General features: G+C 41.6%; 1 protein-coding gene across 1 annotated transcript in view; it reads left to right on the top strand.

Moving 5' to 3' along the window:
* Positions 1-23,649, top strand: part of spon1b (spondin 1b) — a 117,842-nt gene that overhangs the window by 38,567 nt on the left and 55,626 nt on the right. Inside the window, exon 6 of the mRNA XM_083972808.1 lies at positions 724-872. Within this exon, the coding sequence (XP_083828934.1) occupies positions 724-872 (149 nt within the window). The remainder of the gene's footprint in view (positions 1-723; positions 873-23,649) is intronic.

Below are 23,649 nucleotides of genomic sequence, written 5' to 3' on the forward strand. Positions count from 1 at the left end.
AGTAATAAACCTCTGATGCACTGTGCCATTTTACACATACCATATTTAAAAAAAAAAAAAAGATATACGCTTATGTCCATTGATTTTTCTATATCCTTTTAATTAAACAAGCAACTGGACTTGCATAGTTCCCATTTAAGTTTTCTGAATCTAAAAATGTAAATATAAAGCGACATTCAGCAGCCAGATATCTTAGCTTAGCATAAAGGCTAGAAACAGGAAGAAACCTTGAATCTGCTTTGTGTAATCTGAACAAAGACCAAAGTGTAAAAAGAAGTCTTGTAGTTTGATGGGTGCATTTTGTCCTGGACTGTTTCTCAGCCTGCAGTTTCAAATATCCACCTGTTGCCTGGAAACATCATGATAATGACTAATTTCTGCACCTTTACTTCAATCACTCCTCAGTAAACTCGCTGTAAAACCACTGTGTGATGGAGATGTGACTCTCCTTGGTGGCAGAAAGCAATAAATTGACAAACAGTAGCACAACATCAGGCTGATCATCTATAATCAGTGTTATCAGATTTAATTGGTCAACTAATTCCATACAGTATTCTGTGTATAGACTGTAACAGAGCTCAGCAAATCAAGAAAAACAACCACGGATAAAAGACGACTGATGACTGAAAAAGGAAGTCAGCCAGCTCGCTACTCGTTCAATTAGCTAGTTCATTCATTTAGAAGCCACTCAAACCGCTGATTTCTGTTTTTCTCGTCTTCCAGGACGAGCCAACCACTGGTCGGCTCTGATCGGAGCCTCTCACTCCAGAGGGTATGTGCTGTGGGAGTACGGAGGCTACGCCAGCGAGGGCGTCCGTCAGGTGGCTGAGCTCGGGTCGCCGATCAAGATGGAAGAGGAGATTCGACAGAAGGTAGAACAGACGGATCGCATGATGTCCATGTCTTTTCATGTGTTTTGTCTCCCTGTATTTTGGACCGAGATCAATATAAGAAGTTTCCTGCAACTACAACAATCGAACAATCTAACCCTCACTCTTTCATTTACAACACACTGTGGGGTTAAAGGGATAGTTCAGCATTTTGGCTAATTGGCCCATGGCAATAATCCCTATAGTTTTAGGAGTAGGTTTGTTTACCTCGAAATTTACTTCGAAAACAACTCCGTCTCGTAACGTTCTGTTATTATCTCATAGCGTGGTGAATGTGCAGGTCACAACTTGTCCACCGGAGCGTTTTGGAGTAGTTGGATTGTGTATTTAATGAGTTTGATGAGAGGAACCAAGAAATCCCATGAGCCTCCGTAGCGTAGCTCTGAGCAGCTCGCGGCTCTGCTCCGCCGTTCTAAAAATAGCTTGCACCGACAATTAAAGGTAACGAACCTACTGCTATGACTATAGGGGTTATGGCAATGGGCCAATTTGACAAAATGTTGGACTATCCCTTTAATGACGAGCAATAAGAATCTAAATTGACTCAAGCTAAGCTGCTTTCCCTCTGTCAAAATGGCAGCTGATGAATGATGAGCAGTTCACTAGTGAAGTTCCCATTTCCACATCAGATGAAGCATTAACATAGCAACGCGGAGCTCAGCCCTCTCATTATGCTGGACTGAATTGAGATTCCTTCCGTGAAAAAAACATTGGCGTGGTTCTTTTTGAGGGAACTGAGCCTTTAGAGGATCAGATATTTTTGGAAGGCAGGCATCCACTGGACAGCGCTCCCACGAGGATACGCCGTTGCATCAGCTTGTCAAGAGCGTGTGAGTTTTGTGTGCACACTCAGACAGTCGAGAGAGCATGACTGGACCGGGCTCAGAGGCGTCCACCACCGTTTATACTGTTAGAGCGTTGAAATTGACCAAAATGTTTTATTTTGCTCTCCCGCAACTAACCTCCTGCACCTGTGCTGCACATCCACTGACATCCCTGCCCCCTCAACTTGTATTATTCATTTCAGTTCATTCAAACACAGCCCACATAGTCCTAACAATACAGTAGTACGCTGGACTGTCCATTAGTGGAGCCTCCACTGCTGATTTCATTCACCCGTATGGACCAGCCCTAATCTACATGTTACATGTATGTTGCTCCCGTGTGCTGGGTCGACTCAGTAGCCTTCAGTATACAATTGTGTGTATGTGTGTGTGTGTGTGTGTGTGTGTGTGTGTGTGTGTGTGTGTGTGCATCCTCTTCCTGCCACTCTCTCTCCCTCTCTCCCTCTCTGGGTACTGAAAGGTGTGTCCTGGCCATTTGCGGGGGAACAATAGTGTTTTGTTAGTGGGCTGTCAGTGTGGTGTGTGCCTGTCAGTTTAGGTTTGGGCTGTTGTGTAGAGACATTAGAGGCTGACGGACAGCCCTAACTCCTCTCTTGGCTGGCTCTGTCTGTCTCTGGGGCTAATAACTACCCTGACACAATGGAAACTTCAGCCCGTTTCATAGCCGAATGAGATGGCTTGATTGTGCACTGTAGACTGGAATGTTAGCTATTGAGCTGTAGAGTGAAACAGCTTGATTGTACACTGTACACAGGAATGTCAGCTATTGAGTTTTTGGACTCTATCACAAGGAGTCTTCAAACTTTTTCTAATCCGTGAGTCGAAAAAAAAAGTTTCATTAAATGTAAACGACGAGTTTCGCTTAAAATTGCAGTCGGCTGCATTTTCAATTTGAGAGGCTGCATCGACCCACAAGCACAACAGTTAAATCAAGTAAAATAAAATACTGAAATAGAACGAAAAGAATTATAAACACAACAGGTGTATCAATAATGGTCCAAACTCTTCAATAAAATAACTGATAACTAAAGAGAGAAAGGTCTCAGCAGTGAGGTTGTTACCCCCATGAACTCCTGCTGGAGCTTCATCTTAGGGGCTGATTGAAACATACATACAAGTCCAAGAAGTTAAATCACATCACACGAAGAGTTATTGATGAATTGCTTCTACTCTATGTAATCAAAACAATGTCTAAAAATAGTAAAAAGAAGAAAACATCAATCAAATGTTCAAGTAAGTCTAGTTTTGTCAGAGCAACAGTACAGTATTTTAGGTAATATAAAACGGCACATCGTCAGCAAATTGTCACATTTGAGGAGCTGGAAACAGAGGAATGTTTTTAAGAAATTTACATCATGTAGTCTGACAATTTTTTGCATCATTTCTGATCAACAGACTTACTGTAATTGTTTTGCCCTCAAGGAACATGTGACACAGACAGTAAATATCAGAAAAATCTGCATTTCCCTCTCATAGTTATGTAAAAATGAAACAGCCATTGCTTCAAATCAATACCACAGTTATTTCAAACGTTTATAACACATACATTTTTGGCCATATCGAGTGGTGGACACCAGGCAAACATAATAATATTATATTATGGAAACATATGATGGTATTTCCTAAAGAGGAAACGTTGCATTAGGCAAAGTATTCAACAACCTAACAACACAAATAAGATTAAATTGGTTTTGATATGTTTTCGTTTATTTTTCAATGTAGAGTAACATCTATTGTGCACTGTACAAAGATTTTTATATAGGACTGGGAATGGAGAAACACCAAACTTTCCCAAAGGCAACAACAACGACAAAAACTGCCTACAAACATCTCTGAAGCTCAGCACGTTAGTCAAACTGACAGTTTGTTGTTCTTTTAAGTCTTACACAGGGAGGCAGACGGAGGAGTAAATAGTGTCCCACAGCTGGAAAATTGTTTATTCTCACGAGAACATTGGATTAATGTTTAATACTCCAGTTGAGATGTAGCTATGAGATAAATAATCAGAGCAAAAGTGAGGCGACTGTGTGCCAGATGGGCTGCCAGAGTCAAATCATTTTCATATCATCATCAGCAGTCAGTCACATAAATGGAGCCGAAGTGTATTCATCAGTAAAGAGGAGAGACTGATGGCACCAGGGCTTCATTTCAGCCCTCATGCACACACTTTATCCTGTAGATAAAACATATATCTAGTTATTCTTTAGATACAAACTGCAACACACACTACACAACACGCACTCTTTTCAATTCTCCGGGCCGTCCGAGTTCAGACTGGGTGAACAGTGAAGTGGCTGCTGCAAAGGTGGGAAGCCGACATGGGTCAGTAATCCCTGTCTTAGCTGAGAATCCCAACCATCCAGAGGAGCAATCAGCTGTGGTGATGTGTGGACAAAGACTTAAGACCGACCTCTCCAGCCCAGCGCCGACCCACGCTCCCCTCGCTCCCCTCGCTAACACACACATGAGACGGGCAGACAGAGAGACAGACAGGCGGAGAGGGAGGGAGGGAGGACGAGGCGAGACCAGAGAGAGAGCTCTCGCTGTGATGATTTGAAGACAAGCCAGAACATCTCTGTCAGAACTTGTGCAACGCAGGAAGACATCACGTTGTTGGGAAAAGTCATGAGGCAGCGTTTAATAACCAATCAGAAATTACAGGCAAGGCTTGTTCTGCAAGTAAATATTTGGTCCAGATGTTGACACAACAGCCCGCTCTGTGATGTAAACCCGTCAAAGTCAGAGTTGAGAACTGCTGCTGCAGGGATTACACAAACATGACCTAAATTTAAACCTCCTGCTTGTTTGTTTGAAGTTGAACTTGGACGTCACCGCCGTCCATCAGATGCTCCCTGCTCAGCATGTGAGCACAAAGACTGGGGGGGACAGGACCTGACATGCACGAGTCTGTGGAAAATATGTGTGATAAAGCTCATTTTGAAAAGCTCCAGGCACATATATAAGCTACACAACACATCGCTGCACACCGACTGAGAGTCGCAGCGACTCTCTGAAAATGGGTCGGTCTAAACGCTGGCACCGCAGACTCAACAGGTTAAAACGTGCAAAGATCCTAAAGCGAGTTTGTCACTTCAGTGAAGCTGTCAGAATAAGGTACGCATCCTCTAAAGACAAACAGAGCGGCGGCCTGAAGAAGGTTTAAGACTCACTTGACCTAACACAACACAATATCTGTGTTTTCCACCCAAAACCTGTCTTACTCTTTTTTTGCACCACCACTTTCTCATACAAGTCGGATTTACTGCATAAAACTGACTGTGATTATCGTCAGTATTATGCACATTCCCCCACAAACTCAGCAAGTTTTATTGTCAAGAGTTGGGATTTCTCAACTGATATGGTGACCTACATATTAGATGCAGAGATGTGGTAATATTTAGAGACTCCCAAAAAAAAAACACTTTCAAAACAAAAATTCAGGCACAGAGCTGCAACTTCTGTTGTTTCTCAGTTGCAGCATGTAACTCCACAGACCTTTTTATACATGAACCAACCGAACAAATGAGATACAAGCACAGAAATACAGAGATTACAGGAACATAGTATGAACTTCAATATATGTAATGTACATAAGAAGGATATCTATAATTATAATAAGTAGCAGTAAATTAGAAATTGGAAATTTTAACATATTGAATTACTCTATATGTCTACCCCATACGAATGTAAATGTATGATTACCCATTAGTGCTGTCAAACGATCAAAATTTCTAATTGTGATTAATCGCTTATAACAGAAACTCTGTGTATTGTGTAACAACATCCAGTGATGTCATACCGGTGGTATTTAAAAATCAGCAATTGAAAAAAAAGTTGTTTTTTTTCCCCCTAAAAATATTAATATAAAATAGAATAAGCACTAAAATACCATACAAACTGGTGCGTCTTATTCATCTAGAGTAGTTAGACCATTCTGCATTGGTTCGGGGTCATTAGGTCACATTGGAAGCTATCGAAAAAAACATAAATGATCCAATATTCAAATCATTATTTATTTAATTATTAATTAATAATACATTTGTAATGATCATATTAGTCCTAAATTAGTATATCAGTGTCATTTTTCCTACACTGGCTGTCTGTGATTTAAATTGTAATTTGTCGATGGTCCCTAAATGAGACCGCGGTAGTTAGGAGCGAAGAACATGAGCCACATAAGCTTGCAACAAAAACGTTTGTGATTAACGTGCAATAAAATTATCATCAGCGTTAATTAAATAAAGTCGCGCTAACTTTAACAGCCCTAACACCTATAAATTAGTTATCTATACTGTTGAGCTTGTGTACAGTGTGTTGAAAAAAGTTAGATGTTTAAAGTTTAAGATTTTTAAAACTAATGAGGAAAAAAGGCATAGAGGAGATTTATGTTTTATACTGTAAACTTAGATATCAGTAGATTAAGAACATACAATTAACATATGTTCACAGCATGTTATATATATCTCATTGGGTGTCGAGAGAAGTTGGCTAGCTGCTGCTTCTCCCTGTTTTTCGGTATTCATGTTCTTGTCTGAGAAAGAAAAATGGCACCAGAAGGTCACAAATTTCTGTGATTTTCTAAATTTAAAATATAAAACTCACACCCTCCCTCTGGTCTTTATTAAGTGATTAAAAGCGGGCACAGTCTGAGCAAGTGTCAGTGGGGTAAGATCAGACAGATATGAACTAAAACTGTCCTTTTAATGTCACCGCTCTCTTTACTCCGGGAAACAAAATTACACGGCGCATCTAATTAGTGATCGGAAATGTCACACGCAGCCGAGAGTGTATAACGATCACAACGAGTGGAGGTGGTGAAATGTGAAGAGCTGCCGGCCAAGGAGTAACTTCTCAACCTTTTACAAGGCCACAGCGACGCCGACACATGGGACCAAAAAAAAAAGAAAAAGAAAAAAGGAAAGCTTTCTAATTATTGCCTGCTGTGAAATGCCACATGCTCTCTGCCAGGTGTGATCACAGACAGCAAAATGTCAAGAGCTGCCGGCCGGCGAGCCCTTGGTACCACATTTAAAGAAGAGAAGTGTGATCACGGGCCGAGTCAATTACATTTTAATGAAGTTAACACAATTCTCTGGCCTCTGAGTGATCCCACACACACACACACACACATACATCCCAAAATCTCAAGGTCTACCGCAGCTGGCTCGCTCCACGCTGCACTTCTGCTCACCTCTAAAAGGATTTGTCAGCTGGGTTCCCCCCTCTCTCTCTCTCTCTCTCTCCTGCGTTGCTCAGCAGGCGCTTCGGGGCATTTACTTGTCATGGCTACATCTGTTGTGAGGAGCCTTTTGACGTGTGATGCTTTTATGTGGAAGCTTTACATGTTTTTAAAAAAAATAAAAAAATAAAATAAATGCAGGTCCGGTCTCAGCGCTGTAGGGAGCAGGCTGCAGCTCACCTTTTCCTTTTCAAAAGCAGAGGGACAAAAATAAAAAATGAAATAAAAGAATAGGAGGCAGGAGCATAAAGACCGGTGGACACACAGCGAGCTCACGAGGCTGAAGGCCGGGTGGTTTCCTGCCCTGGGCCAGACTCAGGCCGTCTCTGGGGGAGAGAAACCTGCAGCTGATATTTCTTCTGTATAAAGTGAGACTTCTTTACACAACAAAGCTTCAGTCTGACTTCCAGTTTGACTCTTTAGAAATGTGTCACAGTGACTCGCTGTACTCAACTTTCACTTTGTACTGACTGAAGTTCTCTATCACTCTCCTCTCTCTTTCCTCTATCTGTCTTTTTTTTTGGCTTCTTCCTCTGTCGTTGTTTCTTCCATACATACAGTGACATTATGCAAAAGTTTGGGCACCCCTGGTTTAAAATCCCTGTTAATGTGAACAGTTAAACAAATGGAAGATGAAATGATCTCCATAAGGCATAAAGTTACAGATTACACATTCCCTTTACATTTTAAACATAGTATATATATTTTATTTTCATCTTTTACATTTTCAAAATGACAGAAAAGGAAAAGGGCCCCCTGCATAGTTAGTACCTAGTACAGCCCTTTGTAAACTACCACAGTGTGTAAATAGTAAATATCTTGTCTGATACCTTGGTCAAAGTTATCTGAGAGCTCAAGTCTCCTGGGTTTCCCATTCTTTTGCAAGCTGCTGCTTTGTTTCCCTTTTTCACTCTAAAACTGTAGAAAATAAAAACAATACACCAATATTGTTTGGAACATTGCAAAAGAGTGTTTCATGTTTAACTTGATGCCTTTTGGAGATAATTTCATCTTCCACTTTCTTTATTGTGTTCACATTAACAGAAACTTTGACCAGGGGTGCCCAAACTTTTGCATGATGCCACTGTAACTCTCTCTTTTTCCCTTCCCCGTCTTCTTTCCTTTCTTTCTAACCAGTCTTACTTGAATCTGTTTATTTCCTTTCTTTCATCCGTCCTTAATCTTCCATGAAAATCCATAATTTGAAGTGAAGCATTTATAAAAATCAGCAACAGGAAACACTGAAGAATATCAGCGAATATCTCATTTCCATCGTCCCAGCTCTCTGCATATCTTTTCCTTAATCCCTCTCTTCTGTATTTGCATCGTTTCCATTCACCCTTGATTTCTCTCCCTTCTCTTCTCTACATTTTCTCCAAACACCTCACTGACTAACTGATTGACATCCCTTCACGAACAATCCACCATAACACCCCTTCTTTTTTTTTTACTCATGCTCTTATGAGCGGATCAGTTTCCCTCTGTTCTTGAGTGTCTCATTTTTTACGCCATCCTATTCTCTCTCTATCCTCTTTCTATTTTCTCATCGTGTTTTTTTTTGCTATATATACAATTTTCTCTTTGTTTCGAAGGCCTTATTTCAGATAGATTGTCAGAAAATGATGGGGGGATGAGATGAAGGAGAAGAGGACCGAGAGAGCTATCCTTCACTTTCAACTGTCTGCTCAAAACACCTCCAGGAAATTGCTGCAGACGTGCCACAGATAGACATAAAGGCCAAGCGGCAAACACTCCCTACATCTTTATTGCCTCTAGTAGATGTCCAGATTGCACCGCTGAATAGAGGAGAATAAAAAAAAAAAAACACCAGGTGCCGCAGCAGGACTCCAAAGTTTCCCTCCTGTTCCTTTCTTATGTCTGACACCTGTCAGATTAAGAGCAGGGGAAGTAATGCTAAGTGATGTACTTTCTCTCTCCGAGTGTATCTGTGTGTGCATGTTCACAAACCGTCACCGTCTCTCCGAGATGTTTTGTCGACTCGAGCCGTCACAGCGTCTCTCCCTCTCTGCTGAGAGAAATGTTCTCGTGCTGCTGCCGCTCACAAACGCCTCAGCAGGGAAATTCTCCCTCCGTCGGGTTGGTAGTTAGCCAGGATCGCTGTTCGACATGCGTGCAGTGAAGGGGAGCAGCATCAGCTCTTTCTCTCACTCTTCTCTCTCTGTATTTTACAGTAGAAAGTCTTTTTTTCAGTACAGAGAGTCTTTGTAGTTTTTGTTTTTACCATGGGAAATGTCTGCAAACAGGAAAGAATATTAAAAATCTGGTTTTATTTTAGTTTATTTGACACTAGGACATAGCTACACAAGTTTTTGTGTTCTCACAGAAATGAATACATCATTGTAACACTGGTTATTCTTAGTGTTTACTTTAAACTTAGTTCTCCCTAAATCAATCTGTATTTCAGGTTGTGGGTAAAGTAACAGTACGAGGTCAGAGATTTATCTTCTCTACTTGAACCAGGTTTTATTGAACGTTCATAGGACAACATCCACCAGTCTCAACCATCACTAACTTAACAGGCAAAGTGCATTATGTCTTAACTAATAAACAGACAAATGGATTATATGTACAAACATTCTCTCTGCACTTTTACCATTCCGTAAATTATTATCTCAGTAAGTCTGAGGAGTATAATGTAATAATGGGCAAAGAAATAAAGTTTTTAATCTGAACTGAATTAAGTTTAGTTTAGTTATGTTTACGGTTAGCACCCTGGCTTTAACCTTCAAGCTTAAAGTATCTTACATTCCCAGATAGGCCAGAATTTATAAAAGGCTTTAGTTCAGACACAGACATACAATCAGCCAACTCACTGAGAGATGCTAACATTTGCATCCTTTGCTAATGTTATGTTAAACTAAAGCTTAGTTTAGTTGACTGTGTTTTATCTCAGCTTTTTCACTGTCAACTCTTCTTTTATTGCTTTTGGTTTGTTACTCTTAAAATTTGTCCAAGGTTAGCAGTGTCACTTAAGTTTAGGGATGCACGACTTTGGATTTTTGCAGACACACAAATATTTTCAAACTTATTTTCCCCGATTGCCAATGTACTAAATACTGATATATGCTTCTTTTTTTTTCCACTGAAGAGAATAACACCAAGTCTCTCCTGCTCTAGAATGAAGCCTTAATTAACTCTTATTGTGATGACACCTATAAATACAGACATCACACACATCACTGGTGCTTTATAAATATTGCAAATAGTAATTTTTATTGTCTCTTTCAAGCACAAAGTACTTCCATACAGCTGACACGTTGAAGCTTAATTGTTGCAGGCTGACCGCACACAACGGCATACATTTTTATATCTGCAGATGACTATTACAGACTTTTTTATTTATTATCGTCTGATACAGATGTTGAACTGAAAACCTACTGAAGTTCCAGGTCTAGATTATATTGAAATCTAGAGTTAAGAGTAATCTCGGCTCGAGGAAAACAGCAGAAGACGTCACATTCGGACAACCCTCTCTTCCACTGGCTTCTGTAATGACAACATGTAGCTGGGGTTTGATTCCTGCTGGTACTTAATAATTTTATTTATAAAGCGCTTTACATCAAAGTGCTGTACAACACATCAAAAATGCAAGCAGTTTACAAGCAGGGACATTACAAAACACAAAAATACAGAACATACTTAAAACAGGGCAGGACTTTTAATGAAAACCTAAGACCCATATGCAACGGTAAATAAGTGGGTCTTAAAGCAGAAGTAAGCGATCTGGTCGTTTTGGCTAATGCTGCGTTCCAGGCAGGCTTTTGAAACCGTAAATTACAGCTTCAAGTCACAACTTACGACTTTGTAGCGTTCCAGGCAACCCACTCGTGTTTTTCCGACCTGTTTTACCTGTGAAAGTCACTATAACGGCCACTCGTAACTTCCGACCCGTGAACTTGTACCAGATCGAACTGGTACGACTTCACAGGTCGGAAAAACACGAGTTACCGGTTGCCTTGAACGCACCATAACGTCTTGTCAGCCGATGGAGTTAGCAGCCCCCGCCCTCGTCATGGATCTATTGGTCCTCGTCCCTACGTCACCACATTCACGCGCATCCCTTGGCTGCACACACAGAGAGGACCGCCCCTTTATGTCGTTCTCTCTCCTCATTGGATAAAACTTGTAGGATACAAGAAAAGTTTTCTCCTCGGCTCAGAGCAGAGCAGAGTGACTGAGAGACCCGTGTTTCAGACCAAACACTCTATGTAAGTGATTGCTGTCGGAAGATATAACTATTTAAGACTTATATTAACACAAAAATATCGCTTACTTCTGCTTTAAGCTTTGTTTTAAAAACCCCAATTGAACAGGCCTGCCTGATGTCCGAAGAGAGATTGTTCCACAGTGTTGGAGCACGATAGGAAAAGGCACGCTCACCAACTTGATACTATAAGACACATACACATTGTTTTTGGTGTAGCAGTGCTGAGGGAACATCTGCAGCAGCTCTCACTTTCAACAAGACAGGGGAAGGAACCAGAGAGGTGGGAGTGTGAGTCGAGCTGCAGTGATACAGTGAACAGCTGAACACTCGCAGGTGGACATAATTACTTGGTGTTGACTACATGGTAACCGTGTCACATCATGTTGTCACTTTGTGGGAGCAGGAGGGTGGGACCTTGTCAAGGCTTCATAAATAATGACACGCTGACGTCGCCAGCAGCGTTTTCTTGATGGGAACATTGGGGGCTCGTTATTCATCATCACATCTCGATACTTATTGGTCGGACGTCGTGTCTGGATGAATTCGCACTCCTGCTGCCGTCGTCACATCAGCAGCCCCGACATCCTCGCACTTCTCTGCCTCCGGGCATCTAGTTTTTAATCAGATACGTGTCATCTTTGATAAACACTGAGGAGAATATATTACTCTTTTAACCCCTACACCTGCTGCTCTATTGGGAAACGGCGCATTGCTTGTTTATTTTCATCATTTACACATTTTATTTTGCGCACTTCAATGCTTTTCACACCTGTGTTTGATATATGTCTGCTCTTCGCTGTGTGTGGATACACTTTACCTTTTTCAGGATTTATCAAACTGGTCATACAACAAGTCAATATGAGGGTGTTGTCTGCTGCTGCTCTATATTTGGACTTGACTTGTCTCAGAGAGGGAGAGGTGGGTGGGAAATAAGGGAGACAGCTCATCCGTGTGTGTGTCTTTTCCTCTTTGTGTACTTTGTGCACACGTAGGAGTTGTATTATGTAGCTCTGTCTTGGGTTGAGCTGTGAGAGGGTGAGGGGGTAGTTAAGTCAGGGAGCAGCTGATGACAATGGGACACACACATATACACACACGTCACACACACACACATTTACACACACTAGGAGGGTCCGGGGGGATTTTTTGGAAAGCTTTTTGGCGGCTGACAGACGGACAGCGTCTCACGACTGACTCTAATTGGCGGAGAGTTTCAGGAGAGGAGACAAGTGGACGAACGAAGCGGAGGATAAAGACAGTGACAGCCGACGAGACACATCCTCCTCTTCCACTCTTTAACGATTATTTCATTTTTTTATTCTCCCTCACACTTCACTTTAGTCCCAATTAATTGCTGCATCCCTGCGAAAAAAGAAAAGAAAAAAAAGAGAAAGCGATCACTGCAGACCTTTTTTTATCTTGTGACATTAAAGATGGAGGTGCGAACGCTTCCACTATAGGCCCCGAGTGTGAATTTTTTTTAAGGCTGCTTGACTGCAAAACGCATCCAATGGAAAGATGCGAGTGGATGGGAACAAATGTGCGCCTGGTGGTGGTGGTGGTGGTGGTGGTGGTGTAGGTCGCATAAATTTAGGTGAAGACACATTGGTGCGAGCGTCGGATGTGTCAGTGTGAGAGAGGAGAAGAATATCACTTATCCTGCTTACTAAAGCTGCTCGCCTCACTCTCCTCACATCCCTGTTTACAAACATGAGCAGAGTTATTGTGTTGAATTCAATCATTTGAGTCCAGTGTTTCAGCCTGATGAGTTTGATTTATGATCTAAAGTCGGATTTTTAGACCTCTAGTGCCAATTAATTACAACGTTTTCTGATTATACTAATTACCGCCTGACCCGTGTGTGGTGATGATGTAATGTTTGTGTGTTGGGGTGATTTCTGATGAGCTGCTATTCTTCAGTTTGTGAGAGCGTGAGTGGGAACAGGTGTTTGTGATTAGATCCTGTGAAGCTGCCGAAGACGGGCTCGAGTTGTTATGTCGTAAATTAGGCTCTATTGTAGGTGGTCAAGAATGGTGATGATGATGCTGATACGAATGTTTTGTCAGAGACGGAGGAATCTAAAAATAGTGCGGATATAGCTGCTCTAACAACAGTTTGAGCATCTTCTGCTGCATTCAAGGCAACACAGAAAAAACAAGTTCCGAGTTGTGAAAAATTAATGGAACGGTGTTAAACTCTGAAAAATACAGGTCAGAAATTCGGGTATCATCTCAGAGCTCCGATTTTCCAATTTGATCCTCATCGTTAATGGCAGGAATAGGATTGTAACAGAAGTTATTTGTCGATGTTTTCACTCATCTTCATCTGCTGCTTCCAAAAGCATAAATTGCTGCTGCATATTTTTCATGTTCAGCAATCAGCCACAAGATGACAAACTTCTTTCTCCTCCGAGTTAGCCTGTAGCGTGAACGCTATGATGTCAGAAGTCGGACATTTCCGAGTTGGAGCTCCCACTTTTCGGTAACTTTCGAGTTGTCTTGAACACAGTGTTCATCTTTAGTGAAGCGAAATATTTCCAGGTGAACAATTTGTATCGTTGCTGGAGAGATTTATACCAAACTGAAACTGAACTGTTTCACACATTTAGCATGTGAGCTAACACAAAGACACATTATTAAAACTTGGAAAATGTAGCTTAATGTTGTACCAAATATGATATATTTTTTTGCATATATTATCTCCTACAGTGCTGCTTCGGTCGACATCGCCTTTCAGTGTTTGCATTGTTGTTAACTCTTTGACTGCCAGCCATTCTCACAGCAGCTTCCTCCAGCTTGCCAGGCATTTTCCAGCTTTTTGACTGATTTCCGTAGACCCACCATATATTATGTACTGTTACTACATACACATTCAACCCATCAAAGGAAAGATTAGGGTCTCTACTTTCCAGCAAAAAAACCTGTTTGTTTCTATCTTGTTCCAGTCTTGTGAAATTGGTGGTTGAATATAGGTTAGTTTAGCCCAAAATGCCATTTTGGCACCAAAATCTTGAGAAAAAGAGGTTTTTGTGTCGGCTGTCATTTTCAGGTGGACCAGTACAATTTGCTCCATTATATTTTGCTTTAGTGATGCCTCAACATCTGTACAGTTGTTCTCTTGTAAACAACAACTAAATCAACACTGACAAATGACTTTTGATGACAAAAGACAAAACATTTAGCTACTGACACACACTACTACAGCCTTTTTTCTTTCTTTTCTTTGAGTTACAACTTTTTCTTTCCTTTTTTTTTAGTGTGTGTGCGTACGTGACGTGTGCGTGCGTGTGCATGTACGTGTGCGTGTGTGTGTGTGTGCGTGCGTGTGTGTCTGTGTGTGTGCATGCGCGGATCAGTTCGACAGGTTTTTGTAGCCGAAACACGGCGCTTTTTACAGTCTATGTTTAGATCAGATCCAGCTTCCTCTGGTCAGCAGGCAGCGGTCTCACTCTCTCACTCTCTCTGTCTCACACACACATCTACACACACACACAGCCTACAGCTCTGGCTGACGTGCCGCACCCCTGAACCCACAGCCACAGACAGTCCATGTACGCTCCCAACAGACACTCCCACCATCTTTAGCTCTCGTCACGTTCGCCGCGGCGCCGTCCGCTCCTCATCCACACTAGATCGCGGGATTTTCAAGCTGCTATCCGAGTGATTTCTCGCAAAATCTGGCGACTTTCCAAACGCTCTTGACGACTAACGACGAGCGATCAACGGGGTTGTTGTTACTAACGTTTGTGCTTTGTATCACGGAGCTGCACGGAGCTTCGACGAGCTGCCGAGCCGCCATGAGCCCCGCCGCCGCCCCCGAAGCTCTCACCGGCGGCCAGAGTGTCACGGAGCGGCGCCGCTGCAGTCAGACACCTGCACCGCTCCGTGAGGGGGGAAAAACACGCTATATTTTTTATATCTCTCAATCCAAATGTGTTTTTCTGCACTTTATTTTGATGATACAAGTCTGATCTTCACAGAGGAGTAGGGCAAGACATTCAACATGGCGTTGCCATTAAAAAAACGCTAAGACGAGTTATCTCGTCTTTGGCAGACTACGCTTGGATTCGCTAAGACGAGATAACTCGTCTTTGGCAGTGAAAGAGTTAACTACCTTGTTAGCTAATATCTGAACTGTTCACTAATTGGTAATATAGTGAATTATTGTGAATGTAAAAAACTCCAGTGAGAACAAAACTGTACAAAAAGGTATTTTTGAATATAAAGCGACATACACCTTTAACCACAGACTTATACATATTAAAAATAGCCTTTAGCTGGTTTATTAGCCTGTCCTCAGCTGGCAGCAGCTAACAGTGGCTTTGTCTAGCATGTAGATCTGAGCAGGAAGTGAACAATAGTTGTCTACGTCTATAAAAGCTGTTTAGTGAGAATATAAGAACTTAACCAGTCTAGAGTAGTATAAGAATAAAAACTCAACGCCATCAACCATCAGAGTTGGATGATTCTCTGTAGGTTCAGAGCTCAAAGAGTTTCACCAGAGACATCTAAACTTCCTCTAAATGGCTTTTAAAGCAGACATAGAGGCAGTAATTATACATATGATGTAGTCACTGAGTACGGGGAATTATAGCTTAGAGATCTCTGAATGAGGATATCAAGTCATCGAACACTGCGGGGAAACACTGGAAACTGAGGTTTTTACTTTAATTCTTCTTCTTCGTCTCCTTCTGCCCTCTACCACACTCGGTATAGATAACAAAACATCACGAGTAGCTGTGTAATTGTCATGTTTATTTGATTATTATCAATAAAATGTAATATTTTAATGTTTTTCTTTAGAATCACTGTCAGCAGCCAGATTTGAAAACCACCATACTCAATACTGTTTTGCTTTATAAGAGGTTAAAATGTCTTAACATTAATGTTTCAGCAGTTATAATGAAATGAAATGATCAGGAAAATGTAATTTCATTGTAGTGTTGTTTGCATGAGGGAAGGTGCGTGACAGGAGAACTGTAATGACTGCAGTTTCATTTATTATTGAGTAACTTTACATGAATCAGACCGAGAACATTGACGTCACGTGGCCTTGAATGTTTATTACCAGGAAATTATGTTTTCATTTAATTCCTGTTAAGCGGAAACATGTTGGCTCCAGTCAATAGGTGTGTTATTAGATTCATGTGAAGTGACCTTGTGAAAACCGTGAGCTGTTCTCTCCCTCATGAACCTTCACAATGAAGCAGAGAGTTGTTGGTTTTTTTTGTTGGACTATTTTTTTTGTCCTGCACCATTTGGCCTCTATTCTTGTGCTGGTCATTTTGCAAACAGAGAAACGTCCTTGGCCTGGTGCAGCCATTAATGTCCTCCGATGCTGCTGCTGCTGAGAGTTGTTGTGTCGTTGTTTGTCATGGAAAAGGACCAAGAGCGTGACTCAGAAGACAGATGTTAGAAAGGAAGAGTTTAAGAGGCTTTACTAGAAAAATAAAACGAAAACAAAGGATACGGAGAACCAAGCAGGACAAACACACTCCATCTCATTTTGTACGATTCACTAAGTCGTCTATAATGTAAAGCCCCAAGGTCCAGGATTTATGTGCTCACATTGTTCGGTCTGATCATCAGCCACTCTGTAAATGTATAAGTGCTAACAGCGCTAACCAGGCTGTACAGTACGCCACACACGGACCAAATATTCATCCGATCATCTCGATGGTCGTTCAGGAGCAGATGGTCAGTTCTCGCGTCACCCTGTTCGTGCCGACTCTCAAATGAGTGATTCAGCTCAGTGCAGCCTATGTCCACCTAAAAGACTGGGGATCACACATTTAAAAGGGACATATTATGGATATATCACTGTTTGAAGGCTCTTTAACATATATTTAGGTGTTTGTCTTGCCTTCTGGCCCCCAAAATGTGAGAATTGACAAAACAATCTGTACTGCGCAGGCTCCTCATAAATCCATGTGGTTTTACGAGATGTTCCCTCAGATGTCTTTCAGTGATGTAACTGGGGGGAGCAGTGGTTCATTTGCATTTAAGGGGGCAGGTTTTGAGTGGATGAAAAAAGAGCTGTGATGTTTAATCCTCGGGGTATTTTGACCATAGCATATCACAGACATGTCTTTAAGACACCTGGGAACTGTTTTAATTTGTGGAAAAGGGGCATAATATGTCTCCTTTAACGACTGCGCCAAATGAGGGATCACAGATTAGGTCTACACAATTTGTCAAACCAACTGAAGCCACCTGAACGCACCAAACTCTTGCAGGAGTGACAGTTTAAGTGTAGATGTGAAGTGATTTCCACAGGCGAGGTTAGTTAAGTTTACCTCTCAACTCGCTTTATCAAGCCTCCTACCAACAACATACAGCGGTTAATCATCTGCTAAGGTCCTGTCAGCGAAAGTGATTCCACCTGTGAACCCTACTGCAATGCTAGGCAACACGTTTTACAAAGTGTAAACAAACATGGACGACATATGGTTTGCTGCCGCTGCTGTTGTTCCAGTAAAAAGAAAAAAAAACAGGTATGGATCAAGTTGTGGAGGAGTCAAGGCTGAATTCAGACGCTGTTTTTCTGTGTCCCACCTCCTCTTTTTCAGTAAACAGTAGCTACACACACTATCATAATGTGTCCAGAGTCGGCTCATGTTTGAATTGTAGGTCTACGTGCAGGCTGCTAGGGAGCTGATGAGCAAATGGAGAACAGGTGAGAGTGCAGGAGCAGCTCAAGCCCTATACCACTCTCACCTGTCGGCAAAAACAGCTGGACACCTCTGGTTACTGCAAAGGCACAAAGCAAAGGTGGTGCACACACAGGGAGGGAGGTGTGTGTTTTAATGTGCGCTGTGAGAGAGGAGACAGTTTTATAGAGCCATCGTAACGAACGATCACGATGGAGATGGCGAGTAGGAATAAGACTTCAGGAAGGTTTTCCTTCATCTGGAGGGGGGAAAAATAATAAAGTTGTTTTCACACAGAAAATGGAAAGAATTGATCTTGGCTCTCGGTGATGAGTGAGCTGCCCACAGCAAAGTGTAGACTGTCAGGTTTTTTTCTCCCTGTGTAGCAGATTAAACACATGTATTTGTCACACGACAGCAGGGAAGATGTGTTTGTTTCATCTGCAGCGTTTGTGTAATTTTACACATGAAGGCACAGCTGTGTTAATGATCTACATCTGTGGTCACAGCAACACGATCAGTCAGGATCAAACAGGAGATAACGCTCCATGTTTTCTGTTAAAAAAAGAAAAGAAATATGAGACAAGAAAGCTTTTATTCTACAGACACATAAACGCAAAAGTTATTCGTCAGGAGAAGTCAGAGAGAAAAATATGAACAGGATTTAAAGAAGTATATTCATATGATCAGTACGGATCAGTGAAGCTCAACCTGAACCTTCTGGTATCTCTGCATCAGCCGGACCAGACTCAGCCCGTTAATACCAGACCCGACCTGATCCACAGTTAGATATGAACATCTGCAGTGGTTAGCAGTGTCACAGTAGCCATGTTTACATGTCCGTCAGAGTCTTAGAGATATTTCACGGATGCGCGGTGCATCGCTAGAAACGCATCAAACACACAACGCATATAAGACGGCATCACCCCGATATGTCAATCACTGGTGCCAGGAAAAAGACAAATTGTGTGCAACAACTTGTCCCCATTAGGGGTGGGCAAAAATATCGATATGGCAATATATCGCGATACGTTATGTCGCGATACGATATCGATATTTAATATTAAATTTTTTTTATTTTTTTTCACTTTTTTTTTTCAAATAATAAATCATGTTTCAGACGTAAATCCAGTACGACTTCCACGCCTCTGCTCCGCGATGTGTCACTGTACTGCTACCTCAGACAGTGTGTTGTACATGCAAATTATGTTGTTGTAACTTGCACTTGTATAAAATGGCATGGATAATTTGAATTACATTGTTTTGACTCAGTTTCTCCCATAAATTCTCACTATCATCTGATGTACATAATACAACTCGGATTTTAAGATGCATAATGCCTTTTACATTTTTCAGTGAACTATGTAGAATATTGTAGAATATCGCAATATATCGCAATATATCGCAAAATTTGGATATCGCAATATCGTATCGTATCGTGACTCAAGTATCGTGATGCGTATCGTATCGTGAGGTCCTTGGCAATACCCACCCCTAGTCCCCATTGCTGCTTTTAAGCCTCTTGACATGAACACAGACAGGACCAAAATCATCACAAGGCATTGATGTTAGTTTCTTTGTTTTTTTTTAATAATAGTTGCCAGTTGTCAAGTGCAAGTTTTTTTTTTTTTTACTTTTATAACAGAAGATGATTTTTAGTTTTACATTCAATTAGTGTCTGTTGTATCGAACCCGTACCGAACTGCGACCCTCGAACCGAGGTACGTACCGAACCGTGACTTGTGTGTACCGTTACACCCCTAATGGACACAAATAATCGGAATAAAATGGGAATAAAAGCTGATCTGAATAAAACTGCCTCATGTAAATAACTCGATTGGAAAATTTTAATCCCAACGGACTCATTTGGAAAGAAATTTCTTGCCAGTCGATTTTCGGATCGAGGTCCATGTTAATCTGATCAGAGTTGCCTCTGCGTCAGACCTTCATCTTTCTTTTTGTCAATTAACCGTTGTTGTTATGTGGGGGTCCTGCTGTAGCCGATCCCCTCACATAGATCGCAGGAGAAGTATAAACTGTTGTGCTCGCAGCTTCATTGAAGAGAAACCCAGAAACAAAATTAACATTTGCAGCAGCACACGATACAGATGCATTGGATCATGTTGTGTGGATTTGATCAGAGGAGGCAACGTACAGTGAGCATGAGGAGAGGGGAGAGCAAACAACATGACAGCGTTTGTTAACAGATGGAAAAAACTTAACTTCATTGCGCATGTCACAGTGAATTATTCTGATTAATTGCTTGATGCATGTACACGCACGTTTCGGATCAATCTTATCACGTCCATGTAAACAGTGAAGTTCCGATCAGAATGATTATAATCAGATTGTAGTAAACTAGTAGTAGTAGACTGCTGTTACATGTTCTGGTACATGTTGTCCCCGTGTCTGTGTAGGAGGATCGGCGACTCTGAATTATTTCCCCGTAGGTGTGAATGTGAGTGTGTGAGGTTGTTTGTCTCTATATGTCGGCCCTGTGATGGACCGGCGACCTGCGGGGCGTACGCCGCCCTCGCCCCTGTGTCTGCTGCTCAGATAAGGAGTGTAGCTAATGGATGGGTGGATGGATGGATGGACGGTGGAGGCAAAAGCTCAGGGCACACGATAATGTCAGAGCGCACGGTGGCAAGAAGCAGCAGATGAAAACAGTAGATAATGTTCACCTGCTCTGGACCGGCTCAGGTGAACAAACTCCCTCCTCTCTCCACAGCAGCTTGTTTCACACAGCTGGCACCAGATCCATTCACTCTTCTCCTGAGATACCTGATGCATTTCTGCTAATCACTAAATGGCAACTCTCCAGTTTGTGTTTTTTTCTTTTTTTTTCTTTTTGCTGTGCTACATACACACTTTTTTCAGATATGCAAATGAGCAGAGCAGCACAGTCACTATTAATTTGCCTGGGATGTAATTGTCTGGCTGCTGCTGTTAACTCTGCCACACTGGAGGCCATGTATAGTTATGAGTTAATTTTTGCTCCTTCATGGAGAACTCTCTCTCACCGACCTCGTCCAGCTTCCCTGCTGCTTTTAAAAGAGGAACTATGCAAGATTGTTACCTTAATTAAAAAGCTTCAGAGTAATTGTGACGGTTACTGTAAATGACTTGTTAAGGGGACTTATTATGGATAGATCACTTTTTAAAGGCTCTTTAGGTGTTTGTTCTGCCTACCGGCCCCAAAACTGAAAAAAAAAATCTGTAATTTTCAAGCTCCCTAGGTTAAAATCCTTGTTGTTTTATGAGCTGTTCCCACAGTAGCCATACAATGATGTCATCAGTTTTCGAATTTGCATAATACCAGCCCTACCTGTGAGTAATGGTACCGGTAAAGGGGCCGTTCTGAACAGGGCTGTTTTGAGCTGTGATGTTTGAACCTTGGGGTATTTTCACCAAAGCATGTCACAGATATGTCTTTAAGACACATGGGAACTATTTTAATTTGTGAAAAAAGGGCTTAACACGTGTCCTTTACAGGGAGAATGGCGGCTCTCTGCCTTCTACCTAGTGTCTCTTGGCCGAAAACCAACCTTGCAAGATCAGAACATCCGACCCGCCGGTGTCCCAGCTCTCGTCTCGGCACCACCTCGACACAAATGCACCTGGCAATCCATAATCTCTTGTTTCTGAAAGATAAGACGACACAAATATTCACTACCAGTCAAAACCTTGGACATGGTGGTTTTTCTTTCTTTTTTTATTATACCTTGTAGATTCAAACTGCAGCCATCAAAACTGTGAGTGAACACATATGCAATTATGTAGTAAACAAAAACATGTTAAACAAAGCAGAATATGTTTTATGTTTTAAAATAAAAGTAGTTTGCTTTGATGACAGCTTTTTGGACACTTTTCTTTCTCTCATCGGCTTTGTGAAGTCCTCATCTGGAACAGTTTTCCAACAGTGTTGAAGGAGTTTCCAGAGGAGCTGAGCCTTTGTTGGCTGTTTTGCCTTCACTTGGTCCAACTCAACTCACCCCAAACCATTTCAGTTGGGTTTAGGTCAGGTGATAGATAAGACTTTTGTTTTATTTAACAACATAATTGCATACGTGTTCCTTCATAGTTTTGATGTCTTCAGTATGAATCTACAGTGTAGAAAGTAATAAAAAATAAAATAAAGAAAAACCACTGAAAGAGAAGCATCCAAACTTTTGACTGGTAGTGTACACATTGTAAAACGTATATGATATATAATGTCATCCACCGCTCCATTGTTTTGCCTTCTTGTCGGCTTAGTTGAAAGCAAATGCACATGGGAGGGAGGAGGGTTATCAAAACAGCAAAAAAGCAACAGAACTTGTGTAGTTTCCCTTTAAAAGCAACAGCTCCTCTCCTGGGATTGATCCTCATAAAGTTGGGCTCAGCTTCACCTGCTGATTCTGTATTCCTCCCTCACCACGCTGCAAAAATAATGCTCTGTTAGCCCAAAATTGAATCCTGGTGTCTGGGATGTTTCTGCCCTACAGAAGAAGAGACAAATCCAAACTTGAAAAGTGAAATGCAAACTGTCACAAGCAGCAGCAGCAGCAAGCAGCTGGACTCGCCAGCGTGAGATATTTCCTTCCTTTTAACCTCCTTCAGTATAAAGCAGCGTGCATCAGCCAGGTTGGCACACACACACACACACACACACACACACACACACACACACACACACACACACACACACACACACACACACACACACACACACACACACACACACACACACACACACACACACACACACACTCATGTGCAGCTTATGGATATCACTGCTCAGTTTTCTTTTTTTGCAGGGTGCTGAAATTCAAACTTACTAGTTATCACTCTCCTTACTGCCACATAAAGCCTCCAACATGAAACGTTGAAACTTTAAAGTGCCTCCAGTGCAGAATCCTCAGACTCCCCGAGACAAGTGCGTTTATTCCTTTTAGGCAGATGACTAAGAAGTCCAGTTTCCACCGGGGGGAACAGGTCAATGATAACCTGGTGTCAAACAGGATGATGACATCTCTCCTGCCTCTGTCTGTCTTTCATCTGATGTTGAAAGACTCTGTAGTGGGACTTGCATCACAGCTTCTTTACTATGGAAATAACCGCTGGCTTAAAAGTGATTTTTATTCCATGATTTCCCCTTGTTTTTTGTTTTTTTAATCCTTAATGACACGTGTGGCAAAGTCAGCTCTGAATTACCCGCCGTCAGATATTATAATGTTGTGGGGCGTTGCGTGGCGTAGTGGTTAGAGCGGGCGCCCCATGTATAGAGGCACAGTCCTCGCTGCAGTCGGCCCTGGTTCGAGTCCCGCGTCGGGCGCCATTTGCTGCGTGTCATTCCCTCTCTCTCTGCCTCCCCGTTTCCTGTCTGTCTCAACTGTGCTATCCATAAAGGCATAAATGCCCAAAAATATATACTTTAAAAGATATTATAATGTTCTCAAACCAAATGCAGCACTTTATTATCTCGGACTCGGACACAAAAATTAAATATGCTAAAATAAAAACCATATAAGAAACATCTGTAAACAAACAACATTAGATTAGATTAGATTACGTTGGACAAACAGTGTTAAAAGAGGGACAGAAAAGGGCCGTGGCATCTGAGACATGATCGTCAAGTTGCTTTACAGAGGAATCATAATAAGAAGAGGCTAAGATAAAAAAAAATACAATAAAAGTTACATAAAATTGCACTTGCCCCGAAGTAATAGTAATTTAATAATTTAAATCTGATTAAAACATTTAAATAAGAACCAAAGTCCAAAGTGCCGGCATGATGTGACTGGTCTTGTAAGTG

Source organism: Trachurus trachurus (genome assembly GCF_905171665.1).
Source record: "Trachurus trachurus genome assembly, chromosome: 6".
Taxonomy (NCBI): domain Eukaryota; kingdom Metazoa; phylum Chordata; class Actinopteri; order Carangiformes; family Carangidae; genus Trachurus; species Trachurus trachurus.